A 21,775-nucleotide genomic window follows, 5' to 3' on the forward strand; every position below is an offset into this window, starting at 1 on the left:
CAACTGTCTACCGTGTTACTAAAGCCAACATTCCAGCCATGATCTTTGCTTCCTCCCTTTATCTCACCCCTTACATGCAATCCATCATAGAATTCTGTGCATTCTAGCCTCCAAAACATGCCTTAGGGCTTTCCACTTTTATCTCATCTATCTGCTACACTTCTACAACAGTCTCTTTGGCTGTCCTGATCCTTTTCCAGCCGTTTTCTAAAACATTCCCCATGCAGAAGCCATGGTAATTTTGAAAAGCACAGATCAGATCATGAAGTTTCCCTGCTTAAGACTATTTGGTGGCATCCTATTACTCATAGGATAATTATCATCTGAATTCCTTACCATGAAATGTATGGGACTCTACCCGATCTAGCTCTCCTGTGACTCTCTTCCTCATTAAGATCAAGCCAGGGAGGCAACATCTTTTGAATATGCCACGCCCTTTCTCCCCTCTAGGCCTTTAAATTCTATTCCTTCAGCTTGGAGTGCTATTCCCCTTCTTCCTCATTTCCTCATCCTTCCCACAGAAGCTTCTCCAATCCCATCAAAAGGAGCCTCCGTTGTGAACTCTCTCAATTCCATGTTTGTTTCCCTACACTTAATATAACTTGCGATTCTCTTGTTTAGTTGTATAACTGTTTATTATCCGGTTCCTCCACTAGACTGTAAGCTCCTTGAAGGTAGGAATTCCATTTGCCTTGTTAATCATCATATCCCAATGCCTAGTATAGTGCCTGGCACACAGTGACATTTAAAAAAATACCTATTAAATGTATAACATTGTCTTATTTCATGAATAAATCTCCTTTCCCCCTTTTAAGAACTTTATATGTGCTAATTATGCAGTAAATATTGTTCCGGAGGCCAAAAGAGGAACTGTTTACAGATTTAAATAATTTACAGAAGCTGCTATTTAGCTTCATCCCAAACTTATATTTGAGAGGCCACAATTCAATTTGTACAATTTGTAACTTTGGAGGAGAATAACAATAAGACAGTTATCACCATATAATAACACAAAGAGTTGGGGGCATTATTGAAAAAGAGGAGAACTGAGTAAAGTTTAGAAATGGAAAAGAGACAGCAGAAAAGAAATGGTAGAAGGGTCATGTGAGACAAATATGAGGCTGCAAAGACCCTGAGGAAACAGGAAATAGGAGAGGATGCAATTCATTCATCAACTGTCTTTGGGATACCTATTACATGGCAGACACTGAGTGGAGTTATCTGCAGGTGACTATCACAGACAGACTGGTCCTCCTTCCTCCAGAAACTTAGAATACAGTGGGAAAATATTAAATAACCCACAATGAAGATACAATTATGATCTATGCTTCAGCCACAAAGTAAAAGTCCAAAAGGTCATGAGTGAGAATAATAGAGGTCACAGAAGACTGCTTGCAGGAAAGTGATCTATAAGTTGAGATCTGAGGATGGCTAGAAATCAGCTAGTGAGCATGTGTGTGTGGTGGGGCCCAGAAGGAGGATGTTTGAGAGTGGATAGAGGACAGTTTTCAAGGCAAAGAAAACAGCATATGCAAAGACCAGAGGCAGGAAAAAGCTTGATGAGTGGAAGTGAAGGGAGATTTGTGTGGCTAAAGCACAGTGGGCAAGGGGCACTATGGAGGAATTGCTGCTGGAGAAGTGGATGGAGAGAGAGGAGAAGCAGAGTCCTGCAGGCCAAGGTAATAACTCTGAGTTTGATCCTAAGACCAAGTGTATCCTCTTCTAAGAAATAATATAAAGACAAAAGATGAATAAAATTGCAAAGACATTTTTAAATAAACCAATGAGAAGCAGAGTTTGCTTTGGACATTCTTGAGCTTCGAGGTATGGTAAAAGTGAGGTCTTCTGCACAGTTTGGGGAAGACGAGATTGGAGCTTGAACAAAAAGACAGGGATTAACTTTGGTCAGGAATGAGATAGGAAATCAATCAACAACAAATAAACAAAATTCTGTAAGCAGAGAAGGGCCCAGGTGAAGTCACATTGCATGAAAGGAGGTAGAAGCAGTTGGTCAGTTTCATGATTAATTTTAGCAACAATTTCCAGCTCTAGAGTAGATCCAAGAAAAGCCAAAGATACACTCAGGGCTAGAAACTGACAAGGGATCTAGGGGAGAAATCCATAGGGTTCTAAGGGCTGGTGGAGGGGCAGATGGAGGTCATGTGGGGTGGGAGCAGACAGCTGAGTGATATGAAACCAAGAAAGGGAGGAGATAAGGTCTGGGAGAGTAATTCAGTTTAAATCCATTCCACAAGAATCTGTTGAGCACCTTTTGTGTTCTAATTGTGTTAGATTCCAGAGATATGGAAATGAATGACAAAGTCCCTGTCTTTGGAGGTACCATAGTCTAGTAAGCTGATGTCAACAGACAGTAAACAATTAATATTGGCTGATGATATGATACAAAAATAAGAATAAACTCAAAGATATGATGAAAATAATATGAAATTGTTTTTATGATGCAGAATATTTTAATGATCACTGCAAATATATTATCAAATTTATTTATTAGGAATACTTTTCAAGAATTGCTTTGGCTTCTTTTATGAAAATTGAAACATACTTTTGATCAGAAAACTTTAAAAACTATAGTGCCCCAATAATATTAATAATAGTAATAGTAACAAACTAAACTATAATATTTTATAACCAATTATTTTAACTAGCCACACAGGGAAGCTGTCTCAAATAATAAAATATGCCATCTTCTCATTTGACTAAATGAAGGGAAAGAGAAAGTCATAAGAATGATGTAGACCAAATGGTTTATAACTGACATTTTTTTTCCTCTTGATGTATTTTTCTGCATTGCACTTTTGACTGCCTCAAATGTATTTCCCTGTGTACTGACTGCCCCTGCCAGAGTGTAAGCTCCATGAGGGCAGGGCTTGTGCTTGTCTGCTTCACCACTGTGCCCCCAGAACCTAGAAGAGTACTATGTTCCAGGACTCAATAAATTTCATCTTGGAGTCTCAGTCTTGGCTTGGTATATGATGTGTTTTTCAATGAAAATAATGTATAAGGTATATTATTTATAGCTAAATGATTTTCTATGAGTTAGCATGTTAAATTTAAAAAATGATCAGAGGCTGGCATCTTATCTTATGCTGAAAGGAAAGATTTATCTCTTTAAAATAAATCAGGTAATTTATTCACATAAGTACAAAGTCATGAACACTGACTAAATGCTCCATTTACAAAGTGGACTGAATAAAACTTTATGTTTTTCATTGAAACCCAGCCAGACTTCTACACCTGAGCCCTCAAAATCTTCCACGACATTTGCTCATACCATAGTGGCAGTAAGCTGGGGCACGTAACCCCTCGTCATGACCCTCACTACGACGATGTATTTGCTTCTTATTTTAGGGTTGATGTTACTTCCAAGTCTATTTTTAACAAATGCCAAAAATGCCTTAGAGCAACCAGCATGCAAACACCTGTACTAAATAAAAACCATCCTATCGGTATTAGCATAAATCATAGCTTCTGAAAACTAGAGTGACATCATTTTATTTTTTGGTAACATTTTCCACATGACACTGGAGTATGGCTCAGGATGCAGACTTGAAAGGAATACAAAAATTCTAGCTAACCCAAATATTTAGTTTTTAATAAAAAATTAAGCATTTTAAACATAAAAAGCAAAGTTTTAAGAAAACAGAGTTGAGACATACTGCAGAGAGAAATACAACTAAAGGCTTTTATGTTTTGGAATTGGCTATTTACATGTGCTGAGAACCACCAGAACCAAGAAAATTGTTTTTCATTTTATTTTTAATTATTTTAAAAATATCCACACTACACAGAAATCAAAAGGGTTTGGCTATTCTAACAATTTATTGAAATAAACACCCTAAAATGATTTAAAAAAAAAAAAACGTTTAATATGAAAAGATTTTTTTAAAAGGTTGGCAGCATGGCTCTAGCTTCATTCAACATGACAGTTGTGAAAGAACATCACCTTTGCATGTCATGGCTATGCAGAAGTAGAGTTCTGCTCCTATTTTAGGCCAGTTGTATTGGCCAGAATTAAAAATGACTAAGCCAAAGAAATGGGCAGAATTGTTGGACCTGCCCCATTTAAAACTAGATACTCTCATTATGCATATCTTTAGAAAATTTAAATGAAAATAATACAAAATAAAATAAATCTTAATTACTGTCTCACATAAGTAACTGATTGATGAATTGCTTTTAAGCACTTAAAATACCCTATCCAGGCACCCTAAAATCTAAAGGAAAATGAAAAAATAAATACAATTTTAATAAATATTCATAAATTTATGCTGAAAGCAGAGAAACTTATTCACCTTATTGTTGAAGATGGAATTCCTCAGCGAGATAGCATATATCAGGAACAGAATTTGAAGTGAAGAAAACAGGAAGTATGTTTATTACAAGCTTGAGGTGAACCAGTAAAACTTTACTATAGAAGATAGATGTACTTAGGTAGCAGAAGTTAGGGGTAAAAGTCAAGGGGAAGAAAACCAAGAAAAAAATCTGTTCTGTGTTTGTGGTAAATCAGTAGAAATCCCTTCATAATTTTGTTTTTATAGCCAGAAACTACTGGAATAAATATCAACTCTTTCATCCTCATATTTGAAGACAAAACAGTCCCAAATGTCAGTAGAATATTTGAGAAAAGTTATTTTTGATATGACACAAAGCCTCAGAGATAAATATCTTCCTGAGGGATATTTCAGTGTTATTGAGAAGTATCTCAACTATCTTTTGGCCAAGCTATCAAATTTTTAAGGATATTGAAAATAGCAAAGAGTTAGGATTTCCATTGTAATATTTCATATGAGAGTAGTCCAAAGAAAAGACAGCTCACACTTATAGCTGCATGAGGGTAAAAATGGGCATTTTACAGATTTGTTCATATGACATGATTAAAGAAATAGGAATAGTGATGTCCTTTAAAAGTTATTTAATTTACCCCCTACTTTCAGGCAAGTTTTTTCCCAAATTATCTTAAACTGTTGAGTATCCACATTAGTATAAACATCTGCAGGGAAGGAAATTACTCAAACTCCCCTGGTATTCTATTCCTGTATTAACAACCCTACTTCCAAGAAGCTGGTCTTTGGTCATCATGTTGTAATTAGTTACCAGCCAGCATGTCTATCAACAAGTATTTGCTAAGTACACACAGGGAGAATGTTATTCTATTAGGTCTTTGACAGGAGACCTTCCCCTAGTTGCTCCTAATTGCTTCTCCTGTCAAATCCAACTCTAATCCTAGATTCAAATATTCTTCCACTGGCCTTCCATTCATCTCATTATGGACACCCTATTACATTGGATAAGAATGAGCACACCGAATGCTTCCTTTACTTATACGATATAATTTGATTTTCAAAACAATTTTGAAACAATATGTTATTTCAAACAGAGAGGCGAAGCTCTTACTAGAGGGGCGAGGGGGGCACGGGCAATATATGTAACCTTAACACTTGTACCCCCATAATATGCTAAAATAAAAAAAAAATAAGGAGAAAACCTAAAAAGAATCTACAAATTATTTTAAATTAAAAATAATTTATTATTTAATATCAATATTTAAAAGCAATTGCATTAATAAACATTAAGAGCAATTGGTGAGAAAAAAAAACAGAGAGGTGAGAAAATTATGAAAATTCTGCCATGGCAATTGCAAACCAATTTTAATTTGATTTAATTTTAACCTTACCATTCACCCCTTCTTGCTGTCTCACAAATTGTTATAAAACTTTCCTTCTCTAAAGCCTATGTGGCTGGACTTCACTGAACTTTCCTTTTTTTTTTTTTTTTTTTTTTAAATCTCCATATATCCCCAGTCTATCTCTGGGTTCTCACTTTTTCTCTTCTCAAATGCTAACAACTCTATTCAGTTAACCTATATTCTAGATTATTCTTTCTGCCTCCGCAATGCTTCCCACTTAACATGAATATTGGATTTTAGCATTCTCATCTTCCCATACCACCTGACCTTCAAATATCTCTAAATACCTTTTAAGAGAAGAAAAAGAAAATAAATGAAAACCCTCACAATAGCCTACTTTTTCTTCCATCTGCCTTCCTACATTGTTTCTTCCAGTTACAGACAGATTCTTCCTACCTTCTGCTGTTCTTCATTGTACTGATACTACCTCTTAAAATTCACTGCTCCCTAAAGAGTCCTCTTCTTGGCCCAATCTATAGCTCTGCAGCTAATGTCACCATTAGGGGAAGCTTGTGAAGGATATATGGGATTCAATGTACTATTTTTATATTTTTCTATAAAGTCTATAATTATTTCAAAATAAAGAATTTAAAAAATATATGGTAGGCATCAACTGTGTGTGTACGCGTGCATGTGGCACAGGTGAAGTGCTGAGGTCCCAAAGAATATAATACAATCTTCAAAACCTTCTACCTGGGTATGAAGGATGGAATGAAAGTATTAAGCAATGGTGCCCTATGATAAGTACTATAATACTGTATGTCCAGGGAACCAGGGAGCACAGAAGAAACAGTGACTATTAGTGCCAGGAGGACCATGGAATGCTTTGTGGAACATCATCTCAGCTGAGTCTTCAGATATTAGTGGTAATTTTACCACCAGGCCAAAACTGCCTCTCCAGGCTAAGGAAATGCCTTAAAAAGGGTAGAAACTTTAAAAACATGATGTATTTGGAGAATGCTGAATAGTTCATCATCAGTAAAGGGTCTTAAGGAAGAAACTGTAGGAGATATGGCTAGAAGGATAATGTAGGTCTAGTTAGTGAAGAACCTGTATTTCAGGTTTAGGAATTTCAATTTAATATGGTAGATAACAGGAAACTATAAAATCTATTAAAGCAGGGAAGTAACAACCAGGTACATATTTTTCCAAAGAACCTCATATTCATGGAAAAGTATAAATCCATCATCATATTGTATACAGATTTAGGTATAAGAATATTCACTGAATAATTGTATATCATACCAACATCAGAAACAGTCTGTATAATATTAATATATCTGACAAAAGGGGACTGGTTAAGTATGTAGCTATTAAAGTAGCATACACTATTTAATAATGAAATAACATCATTCAAGTTTTAAAAACGGATTACAGAGCAGTAGGGTCAGTATGATCCAATTTTATAAAACAGAAGTACACATATGCAAAGAAAAAACTAGAATGATATGGATATAAACATACATATATGTAAAAACATATAGAAATTTATATATGGTTGAATTTATATCGATTTCAGGGTGGTTAGATTATTGGTGATTTTAAATTTTCTTCTTTTTGTTCATCTGAATTTTCTAAATTTGTACAAAGAATATGTTTTATTTTATACTAAAAAATGAGCTGTTTTTAAACAACTTTATTGAGATGTAATTCACATGTCTTATAACCTACCCTTTTAAAATACACATCCAACAGTTTTTATTATTAATATATTCATATCACCATGATCTGATTTCAGAACACTTTTCTAACCCAAAAGGAAACTCCATCTCCATTAGCTATTGCTGCTCATCCCCCACCGCTAGCCAACACAACTATACTTTGTCTCTTTGAATGTGCTTATTCAGGACATTTTATATGAATGGAATTATACAGCATGTGTTCTTTTGTGACTGGCTGCTTTCACTTAGCTTAATGTTTTATAACATGTTTCCATGTTATAGCACATATCAGTACTTCAGTTCTTTTAATTACTAAAGAATATTCCTTTGTATGAGTATATTACATCTATTTATTCATTCATCAATTGATGGATATTTGGATTATTTCTACTTTTTGGCTATACTACTGCTATGAACAGTCATGAGTGGTTCTTTCTTTGTGATAGCACTAAAAATAAAGGAGGACACATAACACAAGGAGATTATTGGTAGGACATCTTAGGAGACTGCATGAAATAAGGGTGTTAGGTAACAGCAGTGTGGACGGTGAAAAAAGACATGTTTGGGAGGTACCACCAATGGGTTCTGGTGACTGACTCAACATGGGGAATAAGGGAAACAGAGAATCAAGGTTGCTTCTGGGGCCCCTGGCCCAGACATTCGGTAACATCATGCACTGAGATGGGACACACAGAATGAGATGAATCTGCTCAGACATGTGGAATTGGAGAGGCCTGTGGGTAGACACATGGGGAGACAGGCCAACAGAAAGGTACAAACCTGTAAGTATATGGAATTCAGGTGGCAGCTGGATGAAACTGTCCAGAAAAGCATGAAGATGGAACACCAATAGTCAAGAGACAGAAAAAGGAACATAAAGCCACAAAGCAGACTAGAAAAGACAGGCCTGAGGGGGATAGGAACAGTTTCTGGTATTAAAAGGCAAGGAATCATAAGGTTCTAAGAAGGAAATGGTCTCATTGTAAAATGATGCAAAGTAGTAAAGTGGATTGTAGGCAAAGTGTTCACCAGATCTAGCAATTATGAAGTCACTTTGACAAGGTGAAACATTACTCAGAGAACAGTAACTTGAATGACTTGGCCTGTGCTCATGATGAGACACAGAGATGGGAAGGAGACACAATTCATGAACCAGCTGCACACAGTTCTGCCAAATCTTCCAAAGGACTTGGGTTAGTTTATCAGAACTGAAATACAAACAAGCCCCATAAACACACGGTCACTGCCCTTTAATAACTTACTTCCTTTTGAGAAAAAAATCAATTTTCTTAATTTATGAAATTTGCTCTTGTTGTTTCCTTCCCACTATTTCTGATACAATTATATAGTTGTTTTCCTGTTGGTAGTTTCTATCACAGTGCCATTTTACAAAAGTTATGCACATTGTCTGTAGGAAATGTACACAAAATATGGAAGAGAAAGAGTAAGAAGAGACCCAGATACTGCTGGTAACTCTAGCACCCAGGGATAATTACCATTAATACACACCTTGGTTTATAACCTTCTGGACCAGATTTTGAGAAGTATATAACCAAAGCTCAGTCTTGTGTTTTCTGCCTTTTCTGACTTACTTAGAAAGGCCTATCCTGCTTCCATAGCTATGTATCCACCTTTTTTTTCTCTCTGTGATTTTGTGATTTCTTTTCTTTTTTAATGTCTTATTTGTCTGCAATGCATTGTGGCATGTGGGATGAGCTAGGGAATCTACTTCTTTTCTCCAAATGGTTGGCCAGTTTCCAACACCATTTTTTTAACTAATTCATTTTGTCCTCTTTCCATTGCTTTGAATTGCCACACTAGCACATGTGGTCAGAGTTAGGGTTAGCATATTCTAAGTTCTTATATGTATAATTGGGGGAAGAGGACAGATCCTTCTACTTAAGGATGTTTTAATTAACCCAGTTGCTTCAATCATCAAAAAGCAAAAGCATAACACAAAGCTATTCACTCAAAAACTAATTGACCACTTACAAAATTAGTCTCTACTCAGATATCCTTCTGCATTTAACACGAGATCAATCCCTGCCTGCTGTCAACATTTTATTGGTTAATCCCTCACTGACTGCTAGAAATTGTTGCAAATCCAGCATAAATTGGCTGCAGAGGAAAACTACAAATCTTGCAAATTATGCTACATTTAATGTAGTTAAAGTGTTATTGGAAAATTGCTCCTATCACATGCAAGGCCAGTGACCAGTGAAAATATCTGGCAGTCAGTCCAGTTGTCAAAGAAGAGAAGAAAATTGACAAGAACGATGACATAATAGATGTTTCTGGAGAAAATGATTTGCATATCAAAGGATTAAGACCCCCCCCCCCCAGGAAAACAGATGATGCCTTAGAATATTTTTTCCTAAAAAGAACGCTCTTTGTTAAGGTGCTTGTAAGGCCAAATTTGAGGGTATACCATCATTACAAAAAAAAAAAAAAAATCAAAAACTTTATTCAATTTTTTGTTGCTCCTAAGAATTAGCACATACTTATAAGCACAACCTAGATTTTGGCAAATATAAAATAAACTTACTGTTAATTTTAATTTTACTAACTTTTCAAATAAATCTTTTGTTTTTCTAATATCTACAAAGAAATGCTGGTACCAGTTTCAGGTAGTCTTTTTTGTTGTTGTTGTTGGGGGCTGGTTCTGGTGTTATGCCTTATACTAATCATTCACTATAGTCTGTAATGTCCGTGTGCTGCCTGACGCAGCAGTAGTCAGCATTGTCTTCAGACACGGTCGCTGCCTCGTGACTTGATAAGAGGCCTGAGTTGTTGCACATAAGCAAATGCTCCCAACTCCCACACGGAGGGCCCCCGTGGTGGGAGTCTGGAGGCCATGAGAACAAGAAGAACTCTCCCAAGAACTGGCCTCCGATTGATGGTTGGTAGTCAATGACGGGTAAGACTCCCCATGGAGGGGGGCGACCTAAAACAGGCACAACCGTGGGGGCCAGGAAGGAGCCGCCACCTGGGATTGAGACCAAGAAGCACTTCAAATGGCTGCATTGTTTTATGTTGCCTATCTCGGCCTTGGCTTTTTTTTTTTTTTTTTTTTTTGAGACAGAGTCTCACTTTGTTGCCCAGGCTAGAGTGAGTGCCGTGGCGTCAGCCTGGCTCTCAGCAACCTCAATCTCCGGGGCTCAGCGATCCTACTGCCTCAGCCTCCCGAGTAGCTGGGACTACAGGCATGTGCCACCATGCCCAGCTAATTTTTTGTATATATATTTTTAGTTGGTCAATTAATTTATTTCTATTTTTGGTAGAGACGGGGTCTCGCTCAGGCTGGTTTCAAACTCCTGACCTTGAGCAATCCGCCCGCCTCAGCCTCCCAATCGGCCTTGGCTTTTGAGCTCTGTCCGGCACCTTAACTTTAGTAACCGTTAGAGGTCTAAGACCATGGGAAATTATTCCCTTTTGATACATCTCCGGAATTGGCTGATATCGCTGCCATGCTCAGATGCTCACATACAAGGAACTAACCTTGGGTCTGGGGGGTATAAAAATAAAGCGACCGGTGCATTGGTCACTCGAGTCATTGTCATGTCCATGTGCGTCTGTGTCGTTATTTTATGTTCAGTGTCACCCCCGTCCTGTAATACAGCCGTGACATTTTTTTAATAGATTTGGCAAGTCCAAGTGCAGATTTGTTACATGCATATACTGTGTAATGGTGAAGTCTGGGCCTCTACTGTATCGATCACCGAAATAGTGTATATTGTACCCAATAGATAGTTTTTCATCCCTCACCCCCCTTCCACCTGGCCACCTTTTGGAATCTATAATGTCTATTATTCTACTCTGTATGTACATGTGAACCCCTATTTAGCTCCCACTTATAAGAGAGAACATGTGGTATTTGACTTTGTGCTTCTGAGTTATTTCGCTTAGGGTAATGCCCGCCAGTTCCATCCATGTTGCTGCAAAGAACATGATTTCATTTGTTTTTATGGCTGAGAAGTATTCCATGGTATATGGTGTGTGTATGTATACACCACATTTTCCTTATCTAATCATTTGTTAATGGACACACTGGTTGATCCCATGACTTTGCTATTGGGGGTAGTGCTGTGATAAACACAAGAGTACAGATGTCTTTTTTATATAATGATATGTTTTCCTTTGGTAGGTACCCAGTAGTGGGACTGGTGGATCTTGAATGGTAAACCTATTTTCAGCTCTTTAAGAAAATGCCATAGTGTTTTTCATAAAGGCTGTACTAATTTACATTCCCACCAATAGTGTATATGTGCTCTCTTTTCTCTGCATCCTTGCCAACACCTGTTTTTTTTTTTGTGGTTTTTTTTTTTTTTACTTTTTAATAATAGCCATTCCAATTGGTATAAGATGGTATACCACTGTGGTTTTAATTTGTATTTTCTGACAATTAGTGATGTTGTACATTTCTTTCATGTTTATTAGCCATTTGTATATCTTCTTTTGAAAAATATTTGTTCATGTCCTTCACCCACTTTTTGATGGAGTTGCTTTTTTCTTGCTGAATTGTTTGAGTTTCTTGTAGATTCTAGACATTAGTTGTTTGTTGTATGCATGGTTTGTAAATATTTTCTCCCATTCTGTAAGTTGTCTGTTTACTCTGTTGATTATTTCTTTTGGTTTTGTTGTGTTTGTTTTTGAGGTCTTAATCATAAACTCCTTGCTTAGGCCAATGTTCAGAAGAGTTTTTCCTGGGTTTTTTTCTATGATTTTCATAGTTTCAGGTCTTATATTTAAGTCAGGTAGTCTTTCTATGATATAAATTAGCCTCAAACCTTCAAAACATGGCTCACGCCTGTAATCCTAGCACTCTGGGAGGCCGAGGTGGGAGGATCGCTTAAGGTCAGGAGTTTGAAACCAGCCTGAGCAAGAGCAAGACCTTGTCTCTACTAAAAATAGAAAGAAATAAATTGGCCAACTAAAAATATATAGAAAAAATTAGCTGGGCATGGTGGTGCATGCCTATAGTCCCAGCTACTCAGGAGGATGAGGCAGAAGGATTGCTTGAGCCCAGGAGTTTGAGGTTGCTGTGAGCTAGCCTGACGCCATGGCACTCCAGCCCCAGCAACAGAGTGAGACTGTCTCAAAACAAAACAAAACAAAACCCTTCAATACATTAATCAATCCTGAACTTTCCAATTTGATACAAGCTTTCTTTTATAGTTGTAACATTGTCATTCATTGTTATTTCATAATGAATAATCTGAAAGGATAAATTTTACATTCTTTTTAAAAATTTCCTGTGTTATAATCTTATAATTTTATTCTTCTAATTGAATTCTAGACTCCTTTTGTCAAGTTCTCCCAAGTACCTTTGAGACTTTAACATTTGTTATTATTAATAGAAGTTCACATTTAGTGAGAATTTGTTATGTGTCAGGCACTTGCTAAGCATTTTCCATGTACTATTATATTTAATTTGGCCCAAAACTCTATAGTAAAGTACCATTATTATTCTTATTTATGGTTGAGAAAACGAAGAAGTAGACAGGCTATGAAAGTTGTTCTATATCATATAACTGGTAAAGGACCAACCTAACTGGAATCCATGTACTTCAGATGTCAATGTCCACTTCACAATAGTATTTTCCCAATTTGGAACTCACTCTTTTTTTTTTTTTTTTCAAGTAAAGACAAAGTATTGTATTCTCTGTGGGAAAAATTGGCTCAGAACTATTTAGGAATTTTTCCTGAGGGCTTTCTTATACTGAATTCATCAATTAACAAATTTCCATAATGAAAGTTCAAACTTAGAAAAATTCAAACTATAAAAGCAACAGTTAAATTATATTGACAATATGAAAGTAAACACCAGATGTCTTATCAAGCATCTAAGTGAGATCTCAGAGTATCAACTTTAAATTATGTTGAAATGGCTCATTTTGAAGTAGCCTCAAAATAACATCAAACCTTTAAGGCAAAAAAGGTTATTAACTCAAGTTTAAAATACTAAAAGGTGGGAGTTTAAAATATATCTCCCAAAAGGACAGACTAGATACCTTAATTCAGACTTCAACTATATATTCAGATTTACACTCTGTATTTTCTGCTATCCATCTAATATGTAAAGATACATAAAACACTAATTCCTGCCTGGTCCATACAACATCTAAAAATCATAAATATTTTTATCTATATCTGTGAAAAGGCTCAACTTATGTATCAAATTTTTTTTTTTGCTTCCTTCCTATCCCCCCACCCCCTGCTTCTTTTTGGCCCAGAAACGTGGCAGTGCCAAAGAAAATACAGCTGAAGCTATGGTCCATTATGACTTCTGACTCATTTGATCACATTAAGAGGATATTCACTTGAGGCACTAGATCAGCCTGGATACCCTACCAGCCCTTTTTCCTTCCTACCGTTCTCTGCCTGCCCTTATGTGGAGCATACACCATTTGCTTTCTAAGCTTCCATCTGATGGGCTGTCACTTTCCTATATCATCTAGGTGATGAAACCATAAAGAGGTGATAAAAGCTCCAGTGTTCATGAGATTAAAATGATTAGTCTCCAAATATCATGAGTTAGGCCTACCTATATATGTATTATTAAGTTTCGCATATGTGCTTGAGAGATTAAAATCTTTGCTGTAACTAGGGCTACTGACATATGGTCCTAGACACTGAGGTTATAAAAGGAAGCCTCCAGCAAACTAAGGCAAGCCTTTCAATCTCAGGCACCTGCAGGGACAAAGCTGACAACATGCAAGTATGTGAAGTCCAGCTAGATCACTAAATCATTCACATTAAGACTTTTAAAAAACATGACCCTGGTGGCCCTCTGTGAGTCCTGCTCTAAGAGTAGAATGCATATAGGAGAGATTAGAAAACAGACATTTAATGAAAGTAGATTGCTTAAAAGCCATATTCCCCAGCAGAGCGATGTGAACACCAGAGATGCAGAAGAGAGAAGTATGTGTTTGATGGTTCTGTAATAAAAAAAAAATTCACTCAGAAAAGGTTAAGGGAGAACCTGGTAAATTTGATAAAGGCAAGCAGGAGAAACGTGAGACAAAGAAGTTCATAAGGTGATGCCCAGTGGGAAAGACCATCATGCCTTCACTAGAGCAAAGAAAGGGCACATCCAAGGTGCTGGGCTCATAAATTCATGAGGCTAGAAAAGGCCAATGGATTTTTATCCTGAGATATTTATCCATCTGCAATTTAATAGGGAACATGGCAAAATGACATACACTCTGCCTTTTCATACAATTACTTAGTCACTTCACCTTCCTAGGCCTTCATTACCTAAGCTGTTAAGGGACACATGTGAACCAGATAATTTCTAAGTTCTCATCCAGATCTTGAAAAATGTTCATGTCTGTGAAAAATGCTTATATGCTTTATGTGTTCAGTAATCTACTTCCTATGACACTTTACCTTCACATGTTCTGATACAACTATTATAGCTAAACTAAAATTATAAATTGTACAATTACAGGCTTAAAGCAGAAACAATTCCTCACAATATTTCTTATCATCTCATGATAATCGTATCACAACACCTATGGAGATAATGAAAATTAAGCACAAAACAAATATAAGATAAATCTTTAATATATTTCTCATAGAAAAGAAAAGAGACTGCATAAACCTGCATAAACCTGTTCTGTCCTTTTCCTCTCATACTGCTAGACCAATTTAAGTGAAAATAGGCCAGATCAAGAATAGCTTATACAGGAGGAGGCTCTGGCTGGAAATGTATTTGTACCATTGTGGTCTGTGTGGTCTAGAAGGAAGCACAGTGGGCTGGGAGGTTTGGATTCTAGACCTAACCCTTCCAGTAACCATGTAACTCCAGGCAAGATATTTCACTTTTCCTGCCTCCATTTTCTATTTGTAAAACAGCAATAATGCCACATGTCTCTTCTACCTCAAAAATATGCTAAGTACAGAGATAAAGTATGTGAAAATTTTGAGTGCTAGGGAGGAAAAATATTATAGGCAATAATCAAGCTCACTAATGACACAGAGCACCAATTTAACAATTTTCTTAAAAACTCACTATCATGATTAAATCAAGACAAATGGGAGGGAGGGCCACTCAACCAAAAGTCACAGGGGTGTCATAAGCAAGTGGAAGCAAGGCGTTATGACTGTGACAGTGACACACAACCCAAGGCCTCAACCTCTCCCAGAGGTTGAGGGAAAACAAACACACCCAGATCTGGCACAAGAGGCACAAACCTGGCTCACAGTCTCCTGGGCTAGGAATAAACGCATTTTCCATTTTTCTTCTTTTCTTCATTTTTTCCTCACTTCCTTCTTCCCTTCCTCTTTCCTCTGCCCTTTCCTCCTTCCACACATTCAGAATTGTTTCAGTGGGGGCTTAAAGTTCCATATTCTAGTTGCTTATAAATCTAGTTATTTAAATGAAAATGACTAAGACACAGATTTGGAGGTCACTGGACAGAGGTGCTCAGACAGGGACGTAGGAAGAGAACCCAGGGATGCTGCAGCCTGAACTGACAGGTAACCAGCCAGTCAAGTGGGCCCATCCCTCTTTACATTTTCTCTTTTATGTACTTGTCCTTTTCCCTCTAGTTTCCTTGTTTTTCCTGTGTGCAGGCAGGAGAGTAGAGGGGTGAGGAAAGCTATATACTAAGTGCTGCTTATAATTAATATTTTTCATTTACTATCTCATGAAGCCTAACTATTTCTTAGGAAAATAATCCTGGAACAGTGGGCAGAAGATGGACGAGTGGAGGCCAAAGGACCAGTTAGAAGGATGTTACAAGGGCAAGATGAAAAGGGCCTAAAATAAAGGCCAGCAATGTCAGAATCATTTCTAAGACCAAATAAGAAATACTCTTTTGAAATAAAAGTTGGGTTCTATCTGTGTGTAGTTAAGGTAAAAATACTACAAATCATAGAATATAGGATCCATGACTCCAAACGAGCTATTTTCCTGCCTCCAAATTTAAAGGCTGTATCACATATGTATCCATAACAATTATAATAACTATAGCTTGAATTTTTTGAGTGTTTCTGTTCCAAGCATTGTGCTAGGTGCTTTACAAACACATAAGGCCCCAGCAACAAGGCAAGTATTATTATGCTCATATTTTGCAGAAAGAAACTAAGACTCTGGAAAGTTAAGTAACATACCCAGGGTGATATCAGTAGTAAGGGATAGAGGCAGCATCCAAGCATTGGTCTGTCTGCCTCCAGAGTCTCTGCTTATTAGATTATGCTATGTTGTCTCTGTGTTTATCTTTTTACAATTTCACTTGCATTCCTTTTTACCTCTAGGAATGCTGATTGAGGGAGAAAAGGAAGCAACAGCAAGAACATCAGCATGGGAATGGGGAGGAGGGAATAAAAGGCTTGTGAGAAGAAGAGAAAACCACACACACCACTTTCCATACCATGGTCCTTGCTTTAGGAGGAAATAGATGCTGCAGCTGCTGCATGTAATAAATTCATTTATATTATGCTCCTTAGTGCTGCCACAGAGAGTCTAGGAAAAGGGAAACAGGATTTGGGAACTGCTGCCCCTGAGTACCCAAGGGCAGCATGACTATCTGCACGGGAAGGGCAGATCTGGATGCCCATGACCTTCGCTGACTGCCCAGGTAGGAATGGGCTCGATCTCTCTCCACCCTGGCCATGAGTGCCTCGGCCCTGAAGCCTGCTCTCATCTCTTGATCCCAGTTGTTCCCTTTGTTTCTTCCTCCTTATTCCAATGACCACAATCCAAGCAAACAGCAGAAGGGACTGGACTCATCTGGATTAAATTAGCTGCTTGTGTCATGCTATTTACATTTATAAAATACAGTATCGCGAGATCACATTTAGTAAAACTTTTCCTTAAAAATAGTCTTATCCTCTAATCCACTTTTTATTGGTTAGAAGCAAAACAAAATGGGTCATATATTTAAAAGCAGAGTGGAGAAAAAAGATATGCCACTCCAGAAACGTCTAGTAAGCAAATACTCCAAGAATATTTATCCAAGTAGTTACCCTAGGATATCTGAGGGGAAACGTGAAAGCAATTTTCTTGGCTATCATCACTTTAATATGAAATTTAAACCCCAAATACAACCGCAGGCACATTCCTTTAATTTGGGAGAAGTGCAATTGTGTTTAGGGAGCACGGATGGAACTCTTACCTGGCATGACCATGGTCTGTGGGGCTGCCGCGTCAGTACTTAAGCAGAGACGGCCACCTTTGGCTAATCTGTCACACAGCAAGGTGATATGTTTCTTCAGTCGGCTTGTGTCTTTGGGTATGATCAGTTGGCTGCTGAAGTTCAAAGCCTGCTCCTTTGAACTCTTCGACAGGCAAGTCTTCAACAGGTGGGAAATGGCAGCATCCGCTGTTTCCTCCCAGCCCTGGATGCAAAAGCCAATTTTGAATTGATGCAAAGATGACAATGAGATAAGAGGACACTTTACTCATACAGGTTAATGAGTGTTTCTGTTCAAGTGTTGGGGATTCATGAACAGTGTGGTGCTTGGAATATTCCAGACTAGGCTGGTTTTGAATTCTATTGCAGAATAGTTCAAGCCCCTTATATTGGAGGAAAGGAACCTGAGACTTGGAGAGAAGGTACCTCTGGGAGCCCTCACTGCTAGTACCACTCCATCCTCAAATGTATCATTTGAGCCACCTTTCAAATATGCAAATCAGATGAGGTTACTCCCAAGCTTTAACTCCTAAATCCAAATGCTCAGTTTGGCATTTAAGGCACTTTCTGCTCCAGCTCCTGCTCCATTATATTCTCCTCCCATCCATCTGCACCCACACTCTCTCCCTAAGCCCTCTGCACATGGTTAGCTCTTGCACTGAAATGCCTTTACCTGGCCAACCTCTACTTATGACCCAGTTCAGGCACTGCCATCCACAGATTGATTTGTGGGCCCTCCTTGAAGCTCTGAGACCTCATGTACCCAGATCCATCACAGCACCCCTTGCCTTGTGCCATGGTCTCTGGTTGCCACACAGGAGTGCCTAGAGTTTTCCATACCCCTGCACTGTGCTTGGTATACAGAGGGTGGTCAAGAAACACGTTCGCTGGACAGAGAGATGGTGAGATACAGAACCAGGATCTTAGCACTGAGGGGGCTTTGGAGATCTTTAAGTCTAGTCTAGTGGGGTTTTCCCAGGATCTTTTATACAACAACAACCATCTGCCTAGGCATGGCTGTCTTCAAGAACCAACATTCCCACTTTTGGAGGCTGTTCACTCTTTTCAGGGACATGTAAAACCAGCAAAAAGCTATTTCTGCACTGAGCCAAAATCTGCCCATGCAGAATAAATCTAACCTCTCTTCTACATGACAGCTCTTTATATCTATGAAGACAGCAATTCTGTACCCTCTCCTCCAGAATAAACATCCCAGTTCCTCCAGCTCTTCCTTATATATAAACACAGTTTCAAGTTTTCTCTCCATCCTGACCACTCTTTGAATGAGCTCCAATTTTAAACACTTAAAAATTTAGACAGCTAAGTAGAGAACCCCAAATTGACCCCAAGACACTGGGCTGGGGCTGGGAGTACAGGTAGGACACAGCCCTCTTTCCCTTTTTCTGGAAACTCTACCTGCCAACCTGACCCTGAGTCGCCTATGCTCCCTTGACAGCTACATCCCTGATTCACGATGTGCGTGCAGACACCTAAGCCCCAGGCCTCTTCCTCACTGCCTGCGGTTCTCCCTTCTAGGTTTATGCAGTTGGTTCTTTACACCAAAGTGCAGACTCTCCACGTAACCACTAGAGAACTTTCCACTGATTGCCATGATGGGTTCATCAGGACTTTTTACTCACTGACCCATTATAGATGCCGTTAAGCAAATTAAGAAATAAATAAATAATTCAAAAATGAACTTGAAAATCCTTTCGAGAGACCTCAAAGACTAAAAACAGCTTCCTACTCTAAACCACTAAGGAATATTAAATCGCTGGTTACTAAAAAGACATCTCTCTACTACTACCAAAATCTAAACTAGACAAATATCTAGAATTAACTTTGTATTTAGGTAATAAGGGGAAGAGGTAAATTAAGACAAAATAGTAACCCAGACATAATTAGAGAGAACATATTTTCAATTGAAGCCATTGACAAAGATCTCTGGAGTAAAAGAAGGAAAGATCCTTTGAATATAATTTGGCATTTGTAAGCTCTGTGCTCATTTCAGCATTAAAACAATTCCTACTCTCTTATAGACTATTCATCTAAGCAAACTACTATACTTGTAAATAATTACAGTAGCATATTAGATAATTTAAGTAGATACGGCATTTAGTTAATATAGAAGTACCACAGAATTTCTTTTCCTACTTGCTAATTTGCAGATCAAGTAAAACATCATGTCATGTTTAGGTATTTGGCATAGATATTTCTTTAATATAATGAGGAATGATGCCAACACTTCAGAAAGATTACTATTGAAATACAGAGTTATTATTTAGAGGGCCTGAATTGCTACATAAATTCAAATACAATAATAAAAAAGAATGTTTATGAGATAAAAGAAGAGCCTTGGAAATGAGAGTTTTGTTAAATAAAAATCCCATGAGATAATTCACTGATCAAGCATGTAACATACGTATTCAGTGAAAAGTGAAACAAAACTATGTGGAATCTAGAATCTCAAATGCAAGAAGTACCTTAAAGATAAGCTATTTTAACCACCTTTTCAATGTTTAAGTCTATCGCCTTTATTCACAGCCCTGAAATTAATAAGTCTAATGTTCCATTGTAATGTCTAAATACGCCTCCCCCACATGTACATACCTAACCTTTATCCTCTAAACACGAATATCAATCACACTAATATTTTGTCTCATATTGTGAGAGTAAAATAAAATTTTAATTTGGAAAAAATAGCACTAAAAAATGTCTGGAAGGGAACTAGGCATGTGCTCTTCAGTAAGAACTGATGTTTTGTTTTTTGGTTTTTTTTTTTGAGACAAGAGTCTCACTTTGTTGCCCAGGCTAGAGCGAGTGCCGTGGCATCAGCCTAGCTCACAGCAACCTCAAACTCCTGGGCTCAAGCAATCCTGCTGTCTCAGCCTCCCGAGTAGCTGGGACTACAGGCATGCACCACCATGCCCGGCTAATTTTTTCTATATATATTAGTTGGTCAATTAATTTCTTTCTATTTATAGTAGAGACGGGGTCTCACTCTTGCTCAGGCTGGTTTTGAACTCCTGACCTCAAGCAATCCGCCTGCCTCAGCCTCTCAGAGTGCTAGGATTACAGGCGTGAGCTACCGCGCCTGGCCTGAGAACTGATTTTTGTAATAGTTCTCAAATCCACAGTTTAAAGTCCGGGTTGACATATGCATGGCTTTTAGAAAACAACATGAAGTATGAGACAGAAGGAAGGGAGAAAGAGAGGAAGGGGAGGAGGAAGGGAAGGAGGGAGGAAGTTAGTTAGATATACATGTTACTCTAGTTTACTATCTTCACAACCCTTGTCAGTATTGAAAGGTAACTTATCCATTGGGTTTGAGGTGGGTTTTTGTATTTACTTTGTCTAGTCTAGTGCTGATAATTGCGTTTTCTTTTGTTCCCAAGGCCTTGAGTCTACCCATTGTGGTAACTTCAATTTTGTCTAAGTCCTCTACCAGAGCCCTTGCCTGGCAGCCTGCTTAAAGTGTCACTCCTTGATAGACTGGCTGCTTGTTCCTGCCAGATCCCCTCCAAGGAGCTGGACTCAGTGGCGTGGCCCTGTTGCCTATTGCCTGACTTCTCCAATGCCAAGATGCCTGCTGTGTGCATACCCATCATGGCTTCTCAGTTCTCTCCTTCCACATGTTGCCTGTGTGTGTAGAGGCTCCTACACTCTCGTCCCAGATGCCTTCATGTACCAGTGGGATGCCCAGGTGTGCCCTGCTGATGTGAGCCAGCTCTTTAAATTCAAGGGCCTGGCCTTGCCGTGTCTGTTTCTCCTGCATGAAGGCATCTGAGTTATGCTTCTTGTTATCCAGAGACCAGATGGCTGTGGCTGAGTTTCTGATTGCTCTCCTCCACCCACCCTGCTAGTCTCCACTGGTCACTACGCCTAACTATCAGCACCAAGCAAGTGGTTTACCAGAAACAGTAAGAAACCGAAGATTTGACCAGGTTTGTAAAGTTAATTCCCTAGGGTATCAACCAAAGTAAACAAAGAAAAAGAATAAACTAAAACAGTATTCCCACGACACCTGTGCATGAGATTAAATGAGATTTTATTGCATAATAAAAAAGCGCAATGATTTGTGCCAGTTTGGTTGGGTTTAACTTTTAGAAGAGTCCACCAAAGCTTTTAGTACTTTCACAGACTACTGAAACTGACATCTGGGAATGGCCTTCCGACACCATGGCTCCTGAAAACACAATAGTGGTCAGACTTGATTCTGATGAGTTTGAATTGTACCTACTCATTGTAGGGATTCATTACTCAAAATA

At 38.1% G+C, this 21,775-nt stretch overlaps 1 protein-coding gene across 2 annotated transcripts in view; it reads right to left on the bottom strand.

The window, feature by feature from the left end:
- The window catches only part of BBS9 (Bardet-Biedl syndrome 9), a 415,974-nt gene that overhangs the window by 39,472 nt on the left and 354,727 nt on the right, over positions 1-21,775 (bottom strand). For both annotated transcript variants that reach the window (XM_012741281.3, XM_012741280.2), the window contains exon 21: positions 17,490-17,712. In XM_012741281.3, the coding sequence (XP_012596735.1) occupies positions 17,490-17,712 (223 nt within the window). The remainder of the gene's footprint in view (positions 1-17,489; positions 17,713-21,775) is intronic.

This window comes from Microcebus murinus, chromosome 9 (assembly GCF_040939455.1).
Source record: "Microcebus murinus isolate Inina chromosome 9, M.murinus_Inina_mat1.0, whole genome shotgun sequence".
Lineage (NCBI taxonomy): Eukaryota > Metazoa > Chordata > Mammalia > Primates > Cheirogaleidae > Microcebus > Microcebus murinus.